Source organism: Acomys russatus, chromosome 26 (genome assembly GCF_903995435.1).
Source record: "Acomys russatus chromosome 26, mAcoRus1.1, whole genome shotgun sequence".
NCBI classification, from domain to species: domain Eukaryota; kingdom Metazoa; phylum Chordata; class Mammalia; order Rodentia; family Muridae; genus Acomys; species Acomys russatus.
Window position 1 is genome coordinate 29,244,794 of NC_067162.1, and position 24,868 is coordinate 29,269,661.

The 24,868-nt window shown below is 46.0% G+C and overlaps 1 protein-coding gene across 1 annotated transcript in view; it reads right to left on the reverse strand.

Annotated features, from left to right (window-relative positions):
* Positions 1-3,856: 3,856 nt before the first annotated feature.
* Cmtm4 (CKLF like MARVEL transmembrane domain containing 4) overlaps positions 3,857-24,868 on the reverse strand; it is a 39,392-nt gene continuing 18,380 nt past the window's right edge. The window contains exons 2-4 of the mRNA XM_051169177.1: positions 8,035-8,211; positions 6,189-6,287; positions 3,857-4,411 (exon numbers count right to left, since the gene is read on the reverse strand). Of these exons, the coding sequence (XP_051025134.1) occupies positions 4,247-4,411; positions 6,189-6,287; positions 8,035-8,211 (441 nt within the window). The 3' untranslated portion in view covers positions 3,857-4,246. The remainder of the gene's footprint in view (positions 4,412-6,188; positions 6,288-8,034; positions 8,212-24,868) is intronic.

Sequence of the window (24,868 nt, forward strand, 5' to 3'; positions counted from 1 at the left end):
TGTCACCTGCTAAGACCCAGACTGGATGCCAGCACGGACGGACGGTGGTCTCCAGCACTCAGCCATTGCCTTCAAGTCCATCCGGGAGCCAGGACCTCACTCTTCTGAAGAGGGGGAAGATAAGTGCATGTTTCCAGGGCAGCAGGGGTCATGAACATATCAAGGGCTATCTATGTTGGCCCATTGATGCTGCGCAGCCACACACACACACACACACACACACACACACACACATGCGCGCGCATGCCTCTGGCATGTAAACTTTACCTGTCCACCAAACTCTCTGCTAAGTTGCCCCTGATATGGGGTAGGTGCTGATAAAGTCAGACAGCTAAAGGAACCCCAGACTCTGCAACTTCATGAGGACCTAAAAGGTGCCTAGAAACTTCATACACTAGAAGCAGCTTTTCCCCCCTTCTTTCTGCTCATGAGAAACAGCCAACAATTCTCCGCCTAGAAAGCGTATGCCTCCCAACTCCCCACTGCCCTTTCTGCTACCTATTTAATGTTGCTATTGCTATATAGGTGACATCTTCAGAAGGCAGGCAGGCAGTGGCATGCTAGCCATGGAACTCTAGTGTGTTTTAAACACAGACGGCAGAGTAGGAAGCGCCGACATCATCACTAGACTAAACACACGTCTCCATGCTCTGAAGACTGCCCCACAGAGAATCTGACATGGGGAGAGTGAAGCCTTAGGCCACCTCATAGATAAGTAAGGGGTCTCCTCCAAACAGTACATGAAAATCCACAAGAAAAGGTGAGTTTGTGTCATACATAGGGCTAGCCAGGGCTCATTCACAGCAAGCAAGAATTCACATACATGCAGGGACAACAGAGTTAGACCTTCATTTCTTCTAAGATTGCCTGAACCACTAGAAAAACTTTAAAGAAGATAGAAGAAACTTAAACTGTTTTCAGCTGAGCCATGGAACTCTTTCCAGAAGCACCCAGCATAGGGTGGAAGCTAGGCGTGCCAGGCCCGCCAGTGGGTGTGCATCTTGCAGCCAGGTGTCTATAAAAGGACCCCAGGGCCAAGTGCTTAGTGCATGGCTGGTCCTTGTTGGTTTCACTATGCCCAGGATCTGCCTGCTCTGGCATTCTAGTATACTGCTAACGAAGATGTGGGCACTGGGGACGGGCAGCTAACTGAATTCTTGCTTTTTTTGTAGACAAAAGCAATCTGCCCTGCGTAGCCACCTATTTTAAACAGCTTCTCTGAAAGGAACTCACTACATCACTGTGTTTGCCCTTTCCAGGAACCAATAAGTATCTTTAGGCTTCTTTGACTGCAGTCTCTCAAATCAGAAGGAAAAAAGGGTTTACCCTCTGTGCGTTGGGCAGGGAGGGGGGGACAAAGAACAGTATGGATGACACCAGTGCAGAGAAACAGCACCAAAACACTTTCTCCAAAGATGTCAGTGTTTATATCCACCAAAACTACCAAATGTGGGAGGGCTTCAACCCCATGTCTCCATGAACACACCAGATGTTCCCCAAAACTGCATTTCCCTTCAAGTTTTGCTCCAACTGGGAAAATCAGTTCCATTCCATCAGGAAATGAACAAATCTAAGGTTGACTTAAAATGATCCAAACCTAACTGACATTGGTCCATAGTAGACTTAATAAACACAGAAATATAGTTTTTTTTCAATTTGCAGAGGTTATTTAAAAATAAAGCCCAAATCTAGATTATCTCCTGTGCATACAGAGGCATTCACTGTAGACAAGCATGTCCCCTCACACTTTTCCTCGCCACGTTGTTGCACAGGCGAGTGGGGCTGTGAATCACACTATTAGAAGGTGCACACGCCACTCTGGCTCTATGGGAGCTAGTTAAATAGTACAAGGAAATACATACACAAAAGCCATGGGGGAGGCGTCATAGCAAAAGGACATTAAATAGTACCAGTATATAAATAATTACAAAGATTCTGTCACTAAGATGCAAATTACTCTCAGTCTCTCAAGCCCTGAGATACCACCTTTTTTTTTTTTTTTTTTTTTAAACCGTATCTTGGTATTCATGGTCTCAATGGGTCTCAGGATTATTTCTTTCGGCTAGCAACACTTCCTCAGAAGGCCTCCTTTCATCCCATGATAAAATGGTTTTATTGAAGTGACTTGGAAACACAAGTAGCAGTCATGTCTGAATGCTTTCTTCTGACCCACTTCAAAGATGGCCTTTTCCAGAGGCCAGTAACATGATAAAACCCAGGGTGGTCCTTCCAAACAGGCCCCATTTGATGCAGGCCAAGTCTTTGTTGACCCTGTTTTAAAGGGAAATTCTCAGACGGGGGGAGGGGGAGGGGGCCCAATTTTGATTATGTAGACATATACAACAAATCGGAGGAGAAAACCATGTAAAACTAACAGATAAAAATCCAGATGTCATCCACTCCCCTACATCCCAACATACAACAGGCTCACTGTTGGTAAAAGCACAAGGTATGCAGGCTGACTCTCCACAACCAAGGACAGCTCTCCCTCAGGAGCTGGGCAAGGGTGGCCAGACCCAGACTGCCCTCTGGAGGAGGAAAGAACCAGGGAGAGGAGCTAGAGCAGAACGTGTGACCTGGACTACTGCCAGTGCAGAACTGGACTACACTGGGTGTTGGGTTTAGAGAGCCAGACCCTCGTACTCCACCACCCGGCCCCCAGTCAGATGGCGCCTGGTCCTATTTTCTGTGGACCCTGAGCCCTGCAGTGGGGTGTGCCAGTGGCCCCTCTTTGCTATTCAACCATCCAGCACTGCTCTTCCCTGAATGATGCAGAGCCATGGCAAGTGCAAGGGGAGCGCCTCCTCAGCCTCTCCTCCACAGCCTTGCCGCCCACTTCTGGGTTATGAACTACAAAGCACACTGATCAAACTGTGAACGGTACTCAGGAGGAGACAGCGGGGGCTCTCAACTACCGCAATATCTTCCCGCCAGCCATGTCTTCTTCTTGGTGAGACTACACACAAAATATTAGGACTAAGACAAGGTCTGTAAACATCAACAGTTCAGAGTGAGAACCTGACATGTTAAAACTTTCCAAAAAAGACATAATTAGTCTCTAACAACAACAAAATTACAGCATCATAGGGGCCTGTTTAACTCATTCACCACCAAAATAATGTTCAGTTTATCAAGAACCAATCCAAAAGCCGTTTGTAACCAGGATCCCTAACGTGTTCCAGGACTGGTGTTCGAGGACACTCAGGCGCCCAAAGTGACAGCAGTGCCTCGTGGAACATCCACGGAAGGATGTATCCTGGTGCAAATTCAAGTATTTTCAAATCCTAGATAAACTGACTCCGAATCACTTTAGAGCTCACCTCGGATATTCAGAAAATTAGATGTGTCCATACAAGAGAAGTGTGAGTGTGAGTGTGCCACTCTGTAACACCCAAGGACACGTGATCCGTGAGGCCAGCAAGTGGGCAAGTGCCTGGGCTTCTGGAAGGACATTTCTTCTGCAGCTTTCACCTGAGAAGGTAAAAGTGGTGAAACTGCAACTCAGCCCCAAGATACATCAGGTAGGCAGGACACTGGCAAACATGGTGGTCCCCTATCCCGGAAAGTGAGTATGGACCACAGGAAGGTGATTCATGAGAAGAAGAATCAAGTGGTTTCTCAGCAGGGTAGGAGACAAATGGTCACTGTTCTGTGAGTCAGTGGTCCAATGGAGCTGCTGCCTAGGACACTAGCTTTACCAGCCCAGCAAGGAAGTTACAGGAGCACAACCATTTGCCAAGCCCCTCAGAGTCCCACCCAGGCCACGTTGGCTACCTAGATGCTCTGGGAATGGAAGACGGGGGTGGATCTAGCAGACTCAACACCCACCCCTAGCTCACTAAGAGGCTGTCCAAGTACCTCACTGGCTGTTCCATCCCTGGACCTCTGTTGTGTGACATATAGTTCCCTTCTCAATGCCATTTAATAAGGTTTTGATTCATCACAAATACACATGACAGGCTGGGGCTCAGAGTCGGGTGAGACCATGTGGTCTGAGACAGACAGTTAAGACCTGGAGCAGTCAGTGAAGTTGGCTGCTCCCATGGGTGCCCCATGCCGGGGGACCTGGGCCTCCTCAGCCCACCACAGATCAGTCACTGGGACACTCTAGGCAACCTTTCCCAAAGTGAATTTTTACCAAACAGGACAAAATTCAACTGGATCACACAAAAATCTGACGTGCTGAGAGGAAAAAAACTTGATTAGGAGAATGGGCGTGAGGGCAGTAGGAGGACGCTGGGGGTTCTCATGTGTCCAGGCGCTGGATCTCAGGGCGGCTGTCCACATCTCTGGATTCAGTGCGAGCTCGGATGTAGTCGTTGGCGCTCTGCTGACGGAGGCTGACTCTCCATTTCTGCACAGCCAGGAACGTGCTCACTGCATAGGCTGCTGTTGCCAAGAAGCCAAATATCTAAAATACACAGCCACAGTTTACCCTTGACCGTGTGCCCTGAAGCCCAGTGTTGTCATAGGGACCCAAGCTGTGTGCAGCCCCTTCCAGCAGTACCAGATCCCCAGCTCTGAAGCTCTAGTCACGTGACCCACAGAAAATCCAACCTGGCATGAAGACAACTGTAGAGGTTTTCTGAAATCTATTTCTTTTCCTCCTTTCCTTCCTTTCTTTCTGTTTGTTTTTCAAGACAGGGTTTTTCTGTAGACTTAGCTGTCTTAGACGCATTCTGTAGACCAGGCTGGCCTCGAACTCAGAGATCTACCTGCCTCTGCCTCCAGAGTACTGGATTAAAAGATTAAAACACACCCAGCTTGTTTTTTCTTCTCTCCCTCTCTGGTGTGGGGGGCAGTGGGTATCAAGCATGTGGAGGTCAGAAAACCACCTTGGGTACCAGTCCTTTCTCATTTAAGACCAGATTTCTTGCCATGGGCATGCTAGCTGCTTAGATGCCCTGGGAATGGAAGACAAGGAAGGTGGATCTGACTAGCCAGACTCAACACACACCCACGAATCACTAGGGGGCTGTCCCAAGAACCTCCCTGCTCTTCTACGCCTGCAGTCTTGTGACATGTAGCTCCCTTCTCAACACCAGCTGACCCCATGGGCTTCTGCGGATTTCCCATCCTCACCTTGCTTTAGACCTGCTGCCATTATGGATATACTTGCTGCCATGTTCAGCTTTACATGGGTTCTGGTGATCCAAACTCAGGGTCTCATGCCTACGTGGCAAGCACTTTATCCCACTAAGCCAGTCCTCCAGCCCATTTTTAGTATTTAAAAGCAATTTTAATTTTTAAATTTAAAATTTAAAATTTAAATATAATTTAAACTTTTAATATTTATTAAGATTATTGTTATTATCATAATATTTTGAGGGTCTCACTGTGTAGGCTAAAGCTGGAAGTCTCTATGGAAATGATAATGTCAACTTTAAGGCAATCCTGTCTCCTGAGTGTTGAGATTACAGGTGTATACCACCTTGCCTGACCTTGCACATTTTTTTCTTTTTAAATCACAAAAGCACCTCTCTTATTGCATACAATTCATGGTCACTGGTCCCACAAGCAAAATATAATATAGACAAAACTTGATATAGAAAGCATAGCGTCTCACCGCACAAGAACCTAGCATGAAGCCACCTTGCCCATGTGCTGTGGCACCACGCCCTCCTACTGCCTCTCACCTGGGCAGCACCAGGAGATGTGGTAAGGTTTTAATAATTTAGTCAAGCTTGACAGAATTCTAATTGTGTTGGAAGAACAGTCAGTTTTATAGTTTAAAACTCTGCTTATTAAATTTATACATTATTGTGTACTGGGGGGGGGGGTGTGTGCCATGGCACACAGGTGAATATAAGAGGGCAATTTATGGTAGTCAGTTTTTCTTGCTATGTGGGACCTGGGGGCGGGACTTAGGCCATCAGGCTTGGCAGCAAGTACCTTTTACTTGCTGACCATCTTGCTGGTCCCAGTTCAGTAGTTCTCAAGCTTCGTATCCTCCCTCAACCATCTCAAAAGTGATACAGGTTCTTTATAAATCAGCAGCAAGGCAGAAACACAGCACATGGAGAGTGAGCCCTTTCTGTTATCTGACCACCACTCTGCATCCCTTGGTCCCCCAAGGCCAGGCTAGGAAACACTAAAGGAGGGTGAGCAGGATGCATGCCAGGGGACAGAGGAGAGCAAGTCTCAGAAGGTGAGACTCAGCCTGATTTGAACCAATCCAGTCTGCTTACCACGGCAGCAATTTCCGCTCCGGTTTTGTGGTTTAAAGCAGCCAATACAATTGAGGCAATAAAGAAAAAGAAAGTGCTGAGTCCAGTGTTGACCAAATCCTAAAGAAAGAGGAAAAAGTAGAGTCATTTGCAAAGCAACAGAAGAACTTTCCAGTCATGCCCATGAAGCCATTTCTCTGCTGCCCCAACAGCAGTCTCAGTGTCCCAGGGCTACTGCTTACAGGAGCAGAGCAGAAACAGTTTACAATACACCTTTACTGTGGCATTACCTAGTCTTGACTTAAAGAGCAACCAAAGCTGGCAACACTTGGCATCATTCAGAGTTTGAGTTATTTGTTTGCAGTGCTGGGCATTAAACCCAGGTCCTTTACATATGCAAGCCAAGACCACTGAGTTAATACAGCTTTCTAGTGTCATCTTTTTACTTTATTTTTTGAGACAAGCTTACAAGACCAGGCTGGCCTCGAACTCACAGAGATCCGCCTACTTCTGCCTCCCAAGCGCTGGGATTAAAGGTGTGTGTCAGCACGCCTAGCTTAATAGCTCCTCTTTTAAAAGATTCTCCTATCATTTGGATTAGGCCAAGCTTCCCAAAACTCCAAACTGGGGCAACCTCCCAGCATCTTCTTTCTTGTGTAGCATCTAAAACATGAGAACACATTTTCTTACCAGACTTTCAAGCTTCCGAGTCACTGGGACTGACCAGTTCTGAGCACCTCAGGCCAATTGACAAGAGGGTCCCAATGGTGCTAAGAGCCCAAGGCACTGAGAGGGATGGTAGCTACCCCCTGTGGGCCTCCTGCTCAGACCTGCAGCCCTCAGTAGTTCTGTACTTGATAGTACCTTTTGGGCTTACAAGTAACTGGCATTTTCACTCTTAACTCCTTCCAAATCAATTTTTTATTTTTATTTTTATTGTATGTGCATTGGTGTTTTGCCTGCATGCATGTCTGTGTGAAGGTGTCAGGTCTTGGAGTTACAGTTGTGAGCTGCCATGTGGGTGCTGGGAATTGAACCCCGGGTCCTTTGGAAGAGCTGTCAATGCTCTTAACCACTGAGCCATCTCTCCAGCCCCAGAATCAATTTTTGTTTGTTTGTTTTTGTGTTTGTGTTTTGAGACAGGGTTTCTCTGTGTAGCCTTGGCTTCCCTAGACTCACTTTTAGACCAGGCTGGCCTCGAACTCACAGCCATCTGCCTGCCTCTGCTTCCCGAGTGCTAGGATTAAAGATGTGCAAACCCGCACCTAGCTGGTTCTTTTTTTTTTTTTTTTTTTGAGACAAGGTCTTGTTATGTTACCCAATTAAGTCTAGAATTCCTTATGTAAACCAGGAAGGCCTTGAACTTGCCGTGGTCTCCCAGTCTCTGCCTCCAAAGTGCTAGAATTACAGATGTGAAGCCTAACTCCCACCAGGATCGATATTTTTATGAATGGCTCTTGAGTCTAGTCTGAAAAATCTGCAAATGCATTAATTCTGTCTTCTTTCTCATATTCAGCAAATAGCCACATAGCCAATCCTCTGGCTGAGTGTAAATAGCCACATAGCCAATCCTCTGGCTGAGTGTAAATAGCCACATAGCCAATCCTCTGGCTGAGTGTAAATACAGACGGTGTCCCTGAAAGGACCAACACAATCTCGTCACAATGCTTTATCATTAAGTTGAGATTCACTTTACCTGTGTAATCTTACTCAACCCAGTAAGGAAGCTTAGCCACAGCTGAGCTATGAGGAGATATTTAAGCTCCAAAATGAGCTAGGACTAAATATGACGTGAGAGATTCCAACTTCCCGTGAGAGCCTAGCAGCAGCCAATCCTCTCGCAAGCAGATGGGCGGTGCGTACTCACTGTCAGATTCCAGTTGATCTGGGGGACCCTCATATGAAGGCTGAGGCTGAAGAGAATCAACAAGACCCCAGTCACCACAAATGCACTGCAGCTTACAAACTCAAAAAAGTAGAGGCCTTCGCACGGGGAGCACTCCATGATGGTCTCGATGCAGATAAATGCAATTAGGGCCAGAATCTAGAAGAAAATTGGAAATACATGCATGTATATATTTAGTACACATCTGTGAACAGGCACGTCTGCTGTGTTAAATACAATTGAACAGAAAACGAAACAAAACAAAAATACAATTGAACAGTATACAGCAGCAGGGTTCTCCTCAGTGCAACTGACAAACATGACCTGCATCAACTCACAGGCAGGAACAGGTAGAATGGAAGGCCGAGTTCCTAAAGAAAACAGTGAAGGCCCCTCCATTGCTGTACTGAAACCAGCCAGGCATGCTGCGGCCCCTCTTGGGAACCGCTGGCCCTCTGGAAGAAGGAAGAAAGGAATTCTATCTGAACCTGGTAACTACCCTTTTTTACATGCTAAAGACAAAGAGCCCATCTTCATTAGCTTGCATGCTTTTGGAAAATGGGGCACTAGATTTCATCAAATAGGTGATCTGGTAGTTTACTTTAAAAAAAAAAAAAATTAAAATCTTTCAATAGAATCAGTTTCTTCTGAAAAACCAAAGTAACATTCTAGCATTGTAGCCCAAAAATTCCACGATCATAAAACTAAAGAGCTAGCAGTGGATATGAGCCCAGGAGGAGAAGGGGGCCCCAGGCTGTGGTAATGGCCCTCCAAGCAAGGGTGCTCTTGATACCTAACGGCTCATCAGCCTTGGGCTCCAAGCCTCTACTTAGGTAGTTACCCATGTCAATCCTTTACCAGATCCAGCCCCACTCCACTGAGACAGAGGTCAATGAAGCAGAGAGCAAGCTGCTCCAAGATCCTCCAGAGCCAGCAGTGCAGTGCTCCCTTGGGATGGTCAAAAGGTGGAAGCTGCGCCTCAGCTCTTGCCCTTCTCCCTAAAGTCTCTTTGACACCTTTCCAGACTTCCTAACTACGCTTCTTTCCCAAGGCCCACCCTGTGGTTTTCCCTGCCAGGCTGATGTTACCCTACTCTTACACTGTCTAGGTATTTGACAGCAGGGTCTGGCCACCTTCCTCAACTCCTATAGCACCAAGCACTGTAAAGTGCAGAGCCAACAGGGGACCGGGTGAGCCACAGCAGGCCCTTTGTGAATTTGTCAGAGCCCACGGCCCCACCTCCCTAAACAGAAGGTGGGCTGTTTTGCTCACTGCCAAAGCCACCCTTTTCTAATCTGCATGGTCAGCTTGCTTTTCTACTTCAAGGCAACACACAGGATACAGGCTTGTTAATTAAGGGATACAACATTTCGTTGAAGAATTAGTTCAAGAGCTCTATTGTGCAGCACGATGGCTACAGTGGTTATAACAATGTATTCTATTTTGAAACTGGCTAAAAGAAAGGGGCTTTTTCTCCTAGATAGAAAAAAATCTTGAGCCAGTCCACAATCACACCTTTCAGAATTCCCGCATCTCACACAATAGATACAAGTATTCTTAGTCCAATAGAAAGGGAAAAAAAAAAAAAAAAAAAAAAAGGATCTCTAAGCCCATACTCCTAATTTCCTACAGCATAGACCTTAATTCTCCCTCTGAGTTGTATATCTAACTTGCATTATCAACTCAGTTCACATTAAGGGAACTTCCAAAATGATCTCCCCCCCCCCCCCTTTTTTTCAGCCCTGTAATCAAATAAAATAATCTTGGGCAAGAAATAACACAGTGCTGATGAGTTTCAAATGTTTCTGGTACCATAACTTCAACCACATTTGTGTGGAAAAGTAACATATACATTCTTCAAATACAAATGGTTCAAGGATATGCAAATGTGACAGGTCATTCATTACAGCAACGAATACAGCAGACAAGAATGCCCTGCTTGTGGTCTCAAGATGTTCAGAAGTTTAAAAAGGGAACTGAATTGATGATAAGAGTAAAGGTGGCAGGTGAGTGAAGATGCCAGCAGGCAGCTTGTAGACGCTGTAGACTTGTGTGGCCTTGGGAGGCTTGGCTCCCAAAGGGGGGAAGGGGAGGGCAAAAGGAGGTCCAGAAGGGGAAGCTGTTAGGAGCGAATCCTGTGGGACTGCAGCATGGTGAACACTAGAGCCGCCCAGGAAGGAAGGCTGGATGCACAGAGCCAGAGTGTGAGAATGCAGTGGACCTGTGGCTCTTTCTTTCAGTACCAGGGAAACACTACTTAGGCACAATATGGTTTAAGTCTCTGGTAGCGAGAAGACGGCATGGGGGGGGTTACTACTACAGAGGCTGGAGAGCAGGTGGCAGGCCCCTGCAATAACCTGGAGGGGAGGGGAGCACAGAGCAATGAGGTGACGGCCCAGAGGGTGAGCAGGGGTAAATTCTGGACATATATGCTCAGGGAAAAGCCCACGGGATTTGCTGATGACATATGAAAAGAAATGAGGCCAACGTAATTCTAGAGATTTTTGCCTGAGTGGCTGAAAAAAAATGGCACCGGCAGAAATGGACGGGGAGGGTCAGGACTTTGGCTTGGGGCATGCTAAGGGTGGAATGACCCCCAGGCTGGAAGAAAAGCTGGGGTGGAGACTAGCACCAAGGGCGAGTATAGTCAAAAAGATCTAAGGCTAGGCCTGGGCACTCCATCAACTATGATAGAAAGAACCAGTCGGGCCGGCAGGTGTGGTGGCACATGCCTTTAATCCCAGCACTCGGGAGGCAGAGGCAGGCGAATCGATGTGAGTTTGACACCAGCCTGGTCTAAAAGCAAGTTGGACAACCAAGGCTACACAGAGAAACCCTGTCTTGAAAATCAAAACAAACAAACAAACAAAAAATAAAGACCCTAAATCTTTCTTCTGACAGCCAGGTGAAAAGCTACCTTGGAAGCCAACACCTTGTCTATGAGGAGCACAGACAGGAAGCACAGTAACCCACTCCACTGAAAATTCTTGATCTCCAGAAGACGGAGGGTGTGGGGAGGGGACTGGAGGGTACACAAAGGACTACCGTCTCAGTCCACTAAGTTTTGGGAGTGATTAGGTATCCAGAAACAGGTAATACACTGAGGGGGAACCTCACTGATAACATAGCAACTATTAGCAAGCAGTACCTGCTATTCACTAGTTACCAAGAACCAATTACCATATGAGCATTTTCTTTGGTCACCATTAACACAAAGCATTCAACATGGGCATTAGCCCCATATTACAGATAAGGAAACAAGTCTTATGAGGGAACAGGGAGCAGGAGGCACGGCCAGGATTCACCACCGAGACTGGAGCCTCGGTCTCTGCAGGTCTTCCTGCCTTACTCTACTACCTCCTCCTATCAATTCCTGCTATCCGAGTGACAGCTGAGTGTGGTATACCTCTCAATGTGTTCCAAGTACAAACAACCATATAAAATAGCCTTGAGAACAATAAGGAGGCATATAAAAATAAGGGAATAAAAGTATGCTATAGGGGCTGGAGAGAGAGCTCAGCAGTTAAGTGTGCCTACTGCCCACCCAGGGTCCAGTCAGTTCCCAATACCGCCATATCAAGTCTACTGCCCACCCAGGGTCCAGTCAGTCCCCAGTACCGCCATATCAAGTCTACTGCCCACCCAGGGTCCAGTCAGTCCCCAGTACCGCCATATCAAGTCTACTGCCCACCCAGGGTCCAGTCAGTCCCCAATACCGCCATATCAAGTCTCCAACCCCAGCTTCAGGAGATCTGACACGCACAAAAACATATAATTAAAATTTTTTTATCTTATTTTTTTATGCATATGGGTGGTTTTGCCTGCATGTATATCTGTGCACCACATGTGTGCCTGGTGCCTGTAAAGGCCAGAAGAGGGCATCAGATCCCCTGGAACCAGAGTTACAGGCTGCTGTGAGCTGCCATGTGGGTGCTGGGATTAAACCTGCATCTTCTAGGAGAGCAGCCAGCGCTCTTAACCGCTGAGCCATCTTCTCCTGCTCAACACATAATTTTCTTAATGTTAAAATCTATATGCAGGTAATTCTTAACTTGGAAAACATGTATTATAAAACTTTTTTTTTCCCCGCCTACTTTTTCTTCTAATAGTATCCACAGGTATTTCTAAGTAAAGGCAATACATTTTAAAAATGATTATATTGTATTTGCATGTAAATCTGTACATAGCATACTTTAAACTATCCCTAATGATAGCTATTTAGGTGTTTTATTTGGGGGAGGGGGGGTGTGGAAATGGGAATAGGCACAGAAGATGTCAAAATGCCTTACCTGTAAAGTCACCTGTTAGCCAACACGAAGAAAACAAAGACTCAGCCAGCTGAGTTGGGAGGCCCCATCGTCAAGGCAACCAAAGAATTCAGCCACTGACCTGGCAGCAATCTTGCAGATGTAAAGCCTTACACATGTAAAGATCATGACAGGCATGAAATATAAATGAGGAAAGCTACAGCTATTGCTCATCAGGAGCACCTGGCTGCCCTTCCCATGTTGGACCTACCAGCTGACAGAATATTTTCAAAGTGATTGGTTAAGCTGATATTGACACGGATGTCAGGTTTCTACTACCTGTAGCTATGACTGTTAACATCCAAAGAGAAGAAGAGAGAAAAAGGGAAGGGCTAGCTGGTCAAGTTATTATATTAATAACTTTACATTTGGCTGGGCATGGTGGCGCACACCTTCAATCCCAGCACTCAGGAGACAGAGGTAGGTGGACTGATATGAGTTCGAGGCCAGACTGGTCTACAAAGTGAGTCCAAGACAGCCAAGGCTACACAGAGAAACCCTGTCTCAAAAACCAAAAAATAAAAAGTTAAAAAAAAAAAAAAAACTTTAAATGTTTTTAATTTTATTACATTCACTATATGTGTGTGTGCATGCACATGTGCCTATGTGCGAGCATGTGTGTGTATGGAAGTACTTGTGTGTATGTTGCCAGGGAGCATGTTACAGTTGGTCCTCTTCTTCTACCATGTGAAAGCTGGGGACTGAACTCAGGTCATCAAGTTGGCAGCAAGCACCTTTACCCACAGAGCCATGTTGCCAATTCTAATAAAGGTTTTTTGTTTGGTTTGGTTTGGTTTGGTTTGGTTTTTTGTTGTTGTTGTTGTTGTTTTGTTTTGTTTTTTGGTTTTTCGAGACAGGGTTTCTCTGTGTCGCCTTGGCTGTCCTAGACTTGCTTTGTAGACCAGGCTGGCCTGCCTCTGCCTCCCAAGTGCTGGGATTAAAGGCTTGCGCCACCACGCCCGGCTTAAATAAAGCTTTTTAAATAGTGAGAAGGCCTGTGTTACCACGGACCCAAACGCAACTGCTAAGGCCGACCTGGAACAGTACTCAGCCAGCTCTCTTCCGCGCTGGCACATGGTGGAGCTGCAGGCCCATGCTGTGCGGCTGTCTAAAGGCAGGCTGATTCCAGAGGAGGGAGCTAATGCTTCAGAGCGCCTCACTTGCTTCTGCCCCTTGCAAGTCCTGTGGGATCCCGGAAGTGCAAAGCCTATGAAATCGACCTGTTTTAACTACAATCTACTTAATCCAAATTCTGCACTTTGTGAGAAATGATGAGAGAACAGCAGAGACATTCAAATGGTCCAACTAACTGGAAGTTGAGTGAGGGGTGTATTAAACTTGGGGTTTGCTATCTTTTGCACAAGTGGTTATGTATCCTACATGCCAGCTGGGAAGCATGCGAATAGGGTTTGAACACTGTAAGTTGCCCTGGAGATTCTTCTGCTCATCCCAGGCATTAAGCTGCAAGGAGACTCTTACTGTAATTGGAACGTGAGACATGGAATCTCTTGTCTTGGGGATTTACTCCATAATGTAGTTCATGTACCCACAAGCCTGCTCTACAGCCGCTCTCCTTTTGGGGAAATCACACTGAGGAGACCGAACACAGGTGTGAGAGAGAGGCATGACCCTACAGCAGCGGCATCAACAGCAAGGGCGTGTGAGAGGGTGGAGTTCTGTGCCTCCACCTACTAGGTTGCACCTCAAGATTTCCAGAAAGTTTGAACTGTCCAACAATCCCCAGTAAGGTGGTACACAATGCTACCTCCAGCTCACAACAGCCTGAAGGAATCAGTGTTCTGGTGGCTCCTACATAGATCCATCAGCCAGTCCTTACAGCAGGGTCCTCCCTCTCCTCAATGCACACAGCGAAGCCTCAAAGCAGAAGGGAACCTGAGGCAGAGAAGTGGGTGGGCTTACATGTGCTGATGGTAAAAGACATCCAAGGGCTTCCTAGCAAAGTCACGAAGCCGAGTGAGGTGGTGCATGCCTGTAATCCCAGCATCTAGGAGACAGAGGCAGGAGGAGTAAGAGTTCACAGTCCTTCTCAGCCACATAGCTAGTCTAAGACCAGCCTAGGTTACAAACAAACAAAAGCTATGTTTATTGGCACCGCAGTAAAATATAAAGAATACAGGCTGGAGAGATGGCTCAGGGGTTAAGAGCACTGGCTGCTCTTCCAGAGGTCCTGAGGTCAATTCTAGACAACCACATGGTGGCTCATAACCATCTATAATGTGACCTGATGCCCTCTTCTGGCCTGCAGGTGTACATGCAGGCAGAGCACTGAATACATAATAATAAACAAATAAGTCTTTTAAAAAACCCATATATACAAAAAAGAATATGAGGAATAGATAGAAGCAAGAGGATTGCAAAATGAAAGCTACATCATTTTTTTTAAAAGTCAGTGAGATGTCTCAGCAGGTAAAAATGCTTGTCTTGTAATCCTGATGACATGAATTTGATTCCAGGACCCCATAGTGGAAGGAGAGAGCGGACTCCCAAAAGATGTTCTCTGACCTCCACATCTATCTCCTGGTACTTGTGTGACCAACTCATACACATCACAACACACATTCATGGACACAATAGTAAAATTTAACACATAACACTGAGCCAATAAGTCTCACAAGTATGAGGGTGTTTGTATTCACAAGCATTCTTACATACACTGAAAGCAAGCATGTTAAACAGTGAAAAGCAGACTTCGATGGAGTAGGACTGACTGAGGACAGGGGAAGCAAAGACTTTTTCTTGTTTTAAACATTTATGTGGTATATTAATGTATGAGAAAAGATATACACTTAGAATTCACATTTATACACTTATATTCATGTTAGAGACATATATGTGTATGTATATATAGTAGGTCACGTGCACTTAAGTTTAAGAAAGATCTACAGTAAAATAATAACATAATGGCTCTTAGAGGTCACTAACATTTAACCCATAGTAAATGGGTACTTTTTAAAAACCATGTTCAGGGTTGGAGATGTAGTTCAGTTGAGAGAGTGCTTGCCCAACATGTAGCTGGGTTCACTCTCCCATTCTGCACAAAGCTGAGCATGGCGGCACATGCCTATGATCCCAGCGCTCACGAGGTATGACCAACAAGCCATTCATTCATTTACGTGGTAGAACATGGATAGGTCAATGATTGCTACCCTGTTTGTTGGTGGTGGTTGTTTGGTTGGTTTGAGATAGTCTCTTACTATGTGTCCCAGGCTGGCCTCTCAACTCCAGGTCCTCCAGCCTTGGCTTTTCAAATGTTGGAATTACAGACATGTGACACCTCACCCTGCTTTCTATTGCTTTGGACTTTCATTGTCAAACAATATACTTTTAATTTAAAAAAAAAAAAGTTTTATTTATGGACATTTTTTTCATAGAGACAGGGTCTCATCTGGCCAAAGATGAGGATGAGACTAGGTAAGCACCCTACCGTTTTTGGTCCTAAGCACTTTTTTAAAAAAAATAGCCAGTTTACTTATGAGCTAAATGTTAATGGCCTCTAAGAACCAATCCTTATTTACTTTGGAGCCATTCATGAATATTTTAAAATGAAACAAAAAACTTTCATGGAAAATGAAAGGTACTGTGCACACATCTCTGTTGATCCTGTTTCTTTATCTGAGAGTCCATCCTCTCTAGAGCAGGCTTGTTGACACGCAGATGCCCGTCTTCCAGCTCCTCATGTAGCTCAGGCTGACCAAGCGGACCCACAGCAAGAGGCCCCTCTCAAGCTCAGAAGGCAAAGACCTCCCCCAGGTAAGACACTGGCCACACGGCCTTCAGAGGTACCTGCAAGCATCAGTCTAAATCCTAATGTCAGATCAGGTTTTCAAAGGATGTGATGAATCCCAATGTGAGAGACACACGCCCACAAACATACCACTTACAGCATTTTTTTAAAAGTCCTACTCTACACAGGAAGCCTAGATGCTAAAATGACTGCCTGCAGGGAGCTGGTTTATATGCTGGGGCACTGCCACTGTACTCGCTGGGTGCACTCAGATCCTCCAGCTGTGAAGGACTCACACACAGTGGCCACACAGCTCTGAGATTTCCTAGGCTAAGCCCAAGGCCATATCCACCTTAATCACTGCCCTGGTCTTGGGGTGCTCACAGAACACTGTGAGGCTCTGAAATGCACAGTCAAGCCTGCCTTCCTCTATTTGATACATGGATTGTGTGTCTTGAACAAGCCCCCATACTCACTTAAACCACATACTTCAACCAGCGTACTTACTAAAACTGCATAGAGATGTATAAAGGGAAAACACCAACAGCATGCGCTGGTCAGCCCGCAACCTGATCAGCTCATGCACGATTTACAAAGTGAAAGCACAGAAACACATTGACTCAGCAGGGTGGCGATGACAAAGGCTGCAGGGAACTGAGTGAACACACACACACACACACACACACACACACACACACACACACTGCAGCAACATCTACTTAAGCTTCATAAGCAAGTGAAACTAATTCTAGTGTGTTCAAAATTAAAATGTCACCAGTCAAGGTAGCAGGCCCCTGTCTGTCAGCACTGAGGAAATAGAGAATCAGGAGTTGAAGGCTGCCCACTTGTGCTGCATTGACCTCTCTCAAGAAGAGGCCTCTTAGAGAGCGAAACACGGCTCGTGTTCAACAACACAGGCCATCATCAGCTCACAGCATTCGTTTTCTCTTTGCTATGATGTCATACTTACAGAAGCACCTTAAGGAAGCAAGGCTTTGCTTTGGCTCAAGTCCAGGTGACTGTTCACATTGCATCCAGTCAGGTAGCAGAGAGATAAATGCTGCTGCCCAGCGTACTGGTTGGGACCACCCACATTTAGGGTGGCTCACTTAACCTATCTAGAAATCCCCTCACAAACATGCCCTGGGGCTTGCCTCTCAGGATCCCTTCGAATTGGCAACTGCTCTGAACCATCAATTACATAGGCTTCTGCTAGTGGATGTAGGGTCAGTCTCTGCAGACAAGGGAGGGAGGGCAGTGCAGAAGCCTTAATTTTTCTAGGGAAGAAAATCCATGGGTACTTCCGTCTTAGGGAGACTATCTCCTGGGGAAGGCCAATCTGTAACAGTGCCATCTCCACCGCTCAGACAACAGCATAGCCAGAGAGTATTTTTTGGTCCAAAACACAAGAGCTTACAGCAAGTGAAAATTATTTAACCTGCAAATCACCATTTGCAGGGTTGGAGAGATGGCTCAGAGGTAAAGAGCACTGGCTGTTCTTCTAAATGTCCTGAGTTCAATTCCTAGCAACCACATGATAGCTCATAATCATCTATAATGAGATCTGGTGCCCTCTTCTGGAGGGCATAACATTGTATACATAATAAATGAATAAATCTTTAAAAAAAAAAAAAGAGTTGCAAAAACAGCCAGATATGGTGGCACATGTCTGTAATCCCAATACTCAAGGAAGCAGAGGCAGGCAGATCTTTATGAGTTCAAGGCCAGCCTGGTCTACAAAGCAAGTTTAGGACAGCCAAGGCTACACAGAGAAACCTTGTCTCGAAAACCAAAAACAAGGAGTTGCAAAGAAGGCTCAGAGTGGTGGTGCATACCTTTAATCCCAGCACTTAGGATGGCAGAGGCAGGAGGATCTCTGAGTTCAAGGGCAGCCTGGTCTACAGAACAAGTTCCATGACAACCAGGGAAACACAAAGAAAGCCTGTCTCAAAAAACAAACAAACAAACAATGAAAGGATGCTGGTCAATGTGGCACACATCTGTACTACCACTACTGGGTAGGCTGAGGCAAAAAAAATTCAAGTTCTAGGTCAGCCTAGCCTGCACAGTAAGTTTCAAGCCACCTTAAGATACAATTGAGACCTATCTCAAACAGAAACAAATAACTGCAGAAAGAAAAGAGGGGGTGGGGAGGAGGAAGAGAGAGCAAAAAAATAAATTGAAAAATCAGGTATCTGCTCTTTAAGAGTGGGGATGGCCCTTGAGCCTTAATCCCTCAACACGCGCACGTGCACACACACACAGAGAGGGAGAGGGAGAGAGAGAGAGAGAGAGAGAGAGAGAGAGAGAGAGAGAGAGAGAGAGAGAGAGAGAGAGAGAGAGAGAGAGGGGCAGTTTATCAGTAGTAATTAGCAGAGCAGAGGAGCCAAAAGGCAGAAGGGGGTAAGTTCCTTATTGTTAAGAAGGGAATGAGGACAAAAGAGAGAAGCTGCCAAGGGCTCAGGGCAGCCATGGTGCATTAGGTGGATGCAGGCTGCTAGTGACCTAGGAAGCTATTGCTTGCCACCAATGCCCACTCAACCAGTATCCTCACAGGCTTTTCAAGGCAGGTTCCACTGCATAAATAATTTTAGTGTTGGCCTCCCAAAGCCATAAAAGTGGAGGGTTTTTTTATGCATTATTTTTTAAACATAGTTATTTCTACTTGGAGCGTAAGCAAGCACTGGGGTACACATTCAACCTGCAAGCTGCTTGTCCATAAGGGCTGGCCACTGGGGACCACAGTCTCAGCAAATTACAATAGGCTTATTTTGGGATATCCAACTCCTAAGAGAGCACAAAGAGTGTTATGTTAAACGTTCTCTTTCTTGTTTTTAAAAAGAAAACTGGAAGGTCTTCTGTGGTCTGACGATACACAGGGCGGTCAGCATCTTTCTTGCCAAGAGAATACCCACAGAGTTTTATGGCAAATGCCACTCTGCCCCAAAAGCTTCGTTTCCAGACCGTTTAGATTAGTAATGGAGCAAAACAACACACTTGCATAAGACACAGGAAGCAAAATGCCTTCAAACCAGACCCCCGCTGAGGATGTTCAGAGATGCTGCTGGCATGGGGGGTCCTTCCTGCTGTTGCTTGCTTGTGGTCCCGCCCAGCTTTCTGGGTGAAGCTAAAAGCCCAGAAGGTAGTATAACTATCCCTACAGGATTCAAGAGCAAAGCCTCCCCTCTTTTTTTCCTCTGTAATACCAAGTAGCCAATGCCACCCCAATGGCTCTGACTCACCCCTTTAACCAAGTGAAAACAGGACACTGCTTTGCTCATTGACCAAGAGTCAGCAGGCTGTGGCAGCATCACACTTAAGCTAGACTCGGCTAAAGATGAACTGTTCTAGGGGCTGGAGAGATGGCTCAGAGGTTAAAAGCATTGGCTGCTCTTCCAGAGGTCCTGAGTTCAATTCCCAGCTCACAAGGTGGCTCATAACCATCTATAATGAGATCTGGTGGCCCCTTCTGGCCTGCAGGCACACATGTAGGCAGAATACTGTACACATAATAAATAAATATTTAATATAAAAAAAAGTAAAATGCTCTAAGAGGTGTGTGTTGGGGGAGAGCCCAGCTTACTATCTCTCATTGCCCTTGAGGTCCTAGCATCTCTGCCATAGCCACTGAGAAAGAAGGGTTCCAGCCTAGGGAAAGCTAGCAGCCTGCCAAGCATGGAGCCTCTGTACCCAAAACTTTGACCCCTTGGCCTACCATTCAGGAGTTTATAAATGGTGACGCTGCAGCTTCTTCAGGGGCCATCCACTGTGCTGAAATGAGCGCTCAGAAGCATTCTCTTCTTTAATTTAATCAATCCTGTAAAACTCTGGATCAACTGACTGGTTTTTAAGTGAGGTCTAATTCACAGTCCACAAATTCCCAGTTGAGTATGCAACCATTTGTCTCTTCCAAAAAGAAACTTGGTATTCTTGGTTTGTTTTTATTTTTTATTTTTTCTCCTCCAGTACTGGGGTCTAAACCCAGGGCCTCCCACATGCTAGGCTTGCATCCTGCCATTGAATTACACTCCCAAGATCATGGCTATTGTGGGGGGAGGGAGGGGAGTGTTGCACACACGTGCAGAACCTAGGAGGGATGTCAAGCGGCCTCTAACTGCCACCTTACTTCCTGGAGACAGGGTCTCTCACTAACTTGGAGCTCATGTTTTATCCAGCTAAGCTGGTGACCAGGAAGAACCCACAGGATTATGGTGCTTTTAATTTTTTTTTAACTTTTTTTATTTGTCTGTCTGTCTGTCTGTCTGTCTGTCTCTCTCTCTCTCTCTGTGTGTGTGTGTGTGTGTGTGTGTGTGTGTGTGTGTGTGTTGGCAGTGGCAACAGTAAAGGGAACAGGGTGTCAGTGGGCAAGCCATAGCACTCAGGTGATCAGGATTGATGGCAACTGCCTTTACCCGCTGCCAAGCTCTCTTGCTGGACAATCACTTTTTAAGTTCCATCATACTAATAGGGAAAATGACGCAAAGATGTCTAGCAACCTGCTCTAGCAGAGCTTAAGTCAAGCCCAGTCACCAGAGCACTTTATAGTAAGCATGGCACTAAGGACTGACATCTTCAATATTCTTTCCTACTGAGGAGGACAAAGGTTTCTTAGTGAGATTGATCTGAAGCAGAAAAAGGAAGAGGGAGGTGGGAGGGAGGGAGTGAGAGACAGAGAGGACAAGGGAAAGGGAGAAAGTAGGCATAGTGTGTGGGGTGTATCCAAACCTTCATCTCTAAATACTATGGTTTTTTTGTTTTTGTTTTTTTATTTTAAGGAACCAGAGCTTCCTGACTAGTCCCAGGACTGTGGTAGGCACGTCCTGCGCATCTGTGTGCAGAGAAGGACGGGGATATGCTCCATGCATACGGGAACTCATACTGACCAAATCTGAGACAATGTGAGCTTCAAAACACATAACGGGGGCTGGGAGTTCAGCTCAGTGGCACAGTCCCCAGCACCAAGCGAACAAAGCATTAAGTTTTATGAGGAAAGCTCATGAGTTCACGCGGATACAAGTAAAGACATGAGGAAACTGGCACGGTAGCACATGCCTGCAAGCCCAGTATCTGAGAGACTAGCACAGAGGAGCCAAGTTCCAGGTTCTTCTTTCTAGTCAAAACTCAACTCATATGTTAGAAAGGGCAGATTACAATTACCTTTTGGCAGCCATCATAAAGATGCTTGATTTGAGTAAGAGTGATCATGTGTTGTTCAAAGTAATGCATGAAAGTTTGAGAAAGACTTACATAGCCTAACAATATCCTCCATAATACACACACACACATATGTGTGTGTATATATATATATATATATATATATATATATATATATATATATATATATATTATTAAGAACATAAGAAAAGTGCAACTTGGCAGTGGAAATGCCTGGCACCCGTCACTTTCAGTAGGCTGGGATCACTAAAAGGAATGCGTCATCATTTCTGTGGTCTTCTTGACAGTACCACAAAGTGACCAGAATCCAAACAGCAGAAAACGTCAACAAACCCAAATTGAGGGCCATTCTGCAAAATAACTGGCCTGTATCTTTCCAAAATGTCAACAGCATGGAACAGAAGAGCTGACAAACTATTCCAGAAGCAAGGAGATTAAAGAGACATGATGCTAAACTCGACATCCAAGTCAAGACTTCCTTTTGAAGGAGCTTTGAGACAATCAGGGAGGCGGGAGTGAAGCCTACAGAATCACTAATACTAACCCATCAGTGGCAGCTTCCTAGTTTGGGCAAGTACACAATTACGTCACAAAATGCTCTTGTCTTCAAGACACTAAAGTATGGCATGTCTTTGTTTGTGTGAAGGCAGGGTCTCGCTGTACAGCCCTGCTAGCCACCAACTCAGAAATCTGCCTGCACCTGCCTCCTGGCTTTACTTCCCATAGTCCTCTATGCTCACGCACTTGGTCACTGGGAACAAGGTTTTCCAAGCTTAGCCCTGCTGACATTTTAGACTGGATCATTCTTCGTTGCGAGGGGCATTCTTATTGTGGTATGATGCGTAGCAGCATCCCTGGCCTGCCCCACAGCAGGTGCCGGTGTCCACCTACTTACAGGTATGACAACCAAACAGATAATGGCAAACCCTTCATTTGCCAGGCATGGTGGCACACACCTTTAATCCCAGCATTTGGGAGGCAGAGGCAGAGGCAGAGGCAGAGGCAGGTGGATCTCTGTGAGTTCGAAGCCAGCCTGGTCTGCGAAGGAGTCTACAACAGCCAGGGCTGTTACACAGAGAAACCTTGTCTTGGAAAAACAACAAAACAAAACTACTCTTGTGCCCACGTGAAACAAGTGATGGGGCCATGACCATCAATGGCTTTTGAAGCCCTCGTGTAAATGGATCAGTCATCTAACATGCAATATTAGTCTCCCTAAGAATGAGACAGACAGTCACTGCCACCTGTTGACATGGCTACAGTGGGACACACACACACAGTGGGTGCATGCACACAGCTTTCTGTGCACTAGCATTTACCAGGTCAGAGGAGATGATGAATGAAGAACAGGATAAAACCACGCAGGGAGGGGACCCCAACCAACACTGACACCGATACGTGGGCATCTACATGATGAATGGCCACATGTCTTCAACAAAGAAATAGCACTGAGGTGGCTGGGGCTACGGCTCAGTGGGCACAGTGCTTGCTGTGCAAGTGAAAAGACCCAAGCTGGAGGCCAAGTGCAGCAGGAGATCTGCAACTGAGGTGCTGCTGTGACAGGACAGGAGGTAGAGACTCCCCAGACACTTGGCAGCAACATAGAAATGAGACTTGGCCCAAAGATGTCTTCTAACTGCCACACATGCTGGCCTCCCCCCATACAGTGCCAAAGATGGGAGCTGCTACAGACTGAGAAGTGAGGGCTGGAGAGATGGCAGAGTGGTTAAGAGCACTCACCACTTACCCAGCACTCAAGTTCAAAGCCCAAGCACCCACGTCAGGCGGCTCAAAACCACCGTTAATTCCAACTCCAAGGGATCCAATGCCTCTGGCCTCTGCGGGCGCCTACACTCACATACACATACCTATTCATACATAAACACACAGGACCCATAGTTTTACAAAGCTTTTGGTTGTTTGTTTTTGAGGCACAGTCTCACGCTGTAGCCTTGGCTAGAACTCACTATGTAGATTAGGCTGGCCTCGAACTCACAGAGATCCATCCACCTGCCTCTGCCTCACAAATGCTAGAATTAAAGGCATGTGCCATCACATCAGTCCAAATAAATCTTTTGTTTAAACAGAAATATATTAAGCAAAAACAATGATGGGTCTTGTTTAGATCCTAATTCAAACAAAGCAAAATGGTACTTGTGAGGCTACTGGTACGAAGTGGGCACATGTCAGTTACCAGATGACATGAAGAAATTATTATGTAAGTGTGCTACTGATACTGCAGCTGCTGAAAAAGTTCTCAACTGGTAGAGATGGTCACTTAGTGTTAGGATATCTGATTATCACAAGATGGCTCAGTGGTTAAGAACTCCTGTTGCTTTTGCAGAGACCCAGGTTCCCACTCTAAATATATGAGCAGACGCTTTGTGAAAAACACAGGTGACACATAACCATGCCATTTCCATCACTGAAGCCACGAAGGAGACACAAGTTCAAGCCACTGATACACCTCTTTGCATCTGCTAACTCCAGTGGCTCCAACTCAGGTGATGGCCAGGGTTCCAGGTGGCTCTGACTCACACTGGAAAGAAGCCAATGGTGCAGCCTCTGAAAATGGTTAGGTAGCTTCTTATAATGTTAAACATGTTCATACCATACAGCCTGGCAGTCAACTCTCCTAAACAGGGCCTCCAGAGGAATAAAACTTTTAACCACGCACATACCTGTTACACAAGTATTCATGTTGACTCAGCTCCAAACCACTGAAATCTAGCGACAACCCAAATGGTCATCAGTAAATAGACAAGCAAGCTGTGGTAAATCCATCAAGCAGACAGCTACGCAGCAGGAAAGAGGAATGGCTTACTAACACTTGTAACAAGGACTGATCTCAAGGGATGCAAAGAAGTGGATCTAGCCAGACTCAAAAGGCTCCAAGTGGTATGATGATACTTAGGCGACGTTCTGAGGAAAGCAACGCCACGTGGAAGCAGAATTAATGGCTGGCAGGAGTCAGCTGACACTGAGGGAGACAGTTGGGAACAGACAGCTCAGGGAGAGAATGCATATTGCACATGCACTGAGGCCCAGGGCTCCACCTCCAGCCTGTACCTAAACACACCAACAGCAAAAGGTTCTTCCTGCACATGGTAAACAACTACCCATCTCAGATTAGTAACATTCTAGGAACTCTTTGTCTTCTTCTGCCTTACTGCTATTTTTTTTTCTTTTTTTAAAAATTGAATTTGTAGTACCTGTAAGACTTCCTTTACAAGTAAATTTAAAACAAGGAGTTACAAAAAGTTGAAGGCTCCTCTGGGGACTGTCCCCAAACACCTTCTGTTGCTCCAGGCTTCTCTGAGTCCTCAAAGCACTCAGCACACGCCACCCTGGGACTTGGCTCCTCTCCAGCCACCTGCTACCAACCAAAGGGCGCCTCCACCTGTGCCCTGTTCCTGGAATTGTGGCCTGCTCTGCCCCTGAACACAAAGATGGCCGAGCGATGACGGATCCAGCAACCACAAGGGCCTCCATGAGACAACCACTAACCCATGCCCCAGGTGATAGGACATCTCTAATGAGCTATAATTGATGTCCTGTGTCAGCCCAAAGCACAGGCTCAAGTGAGGCC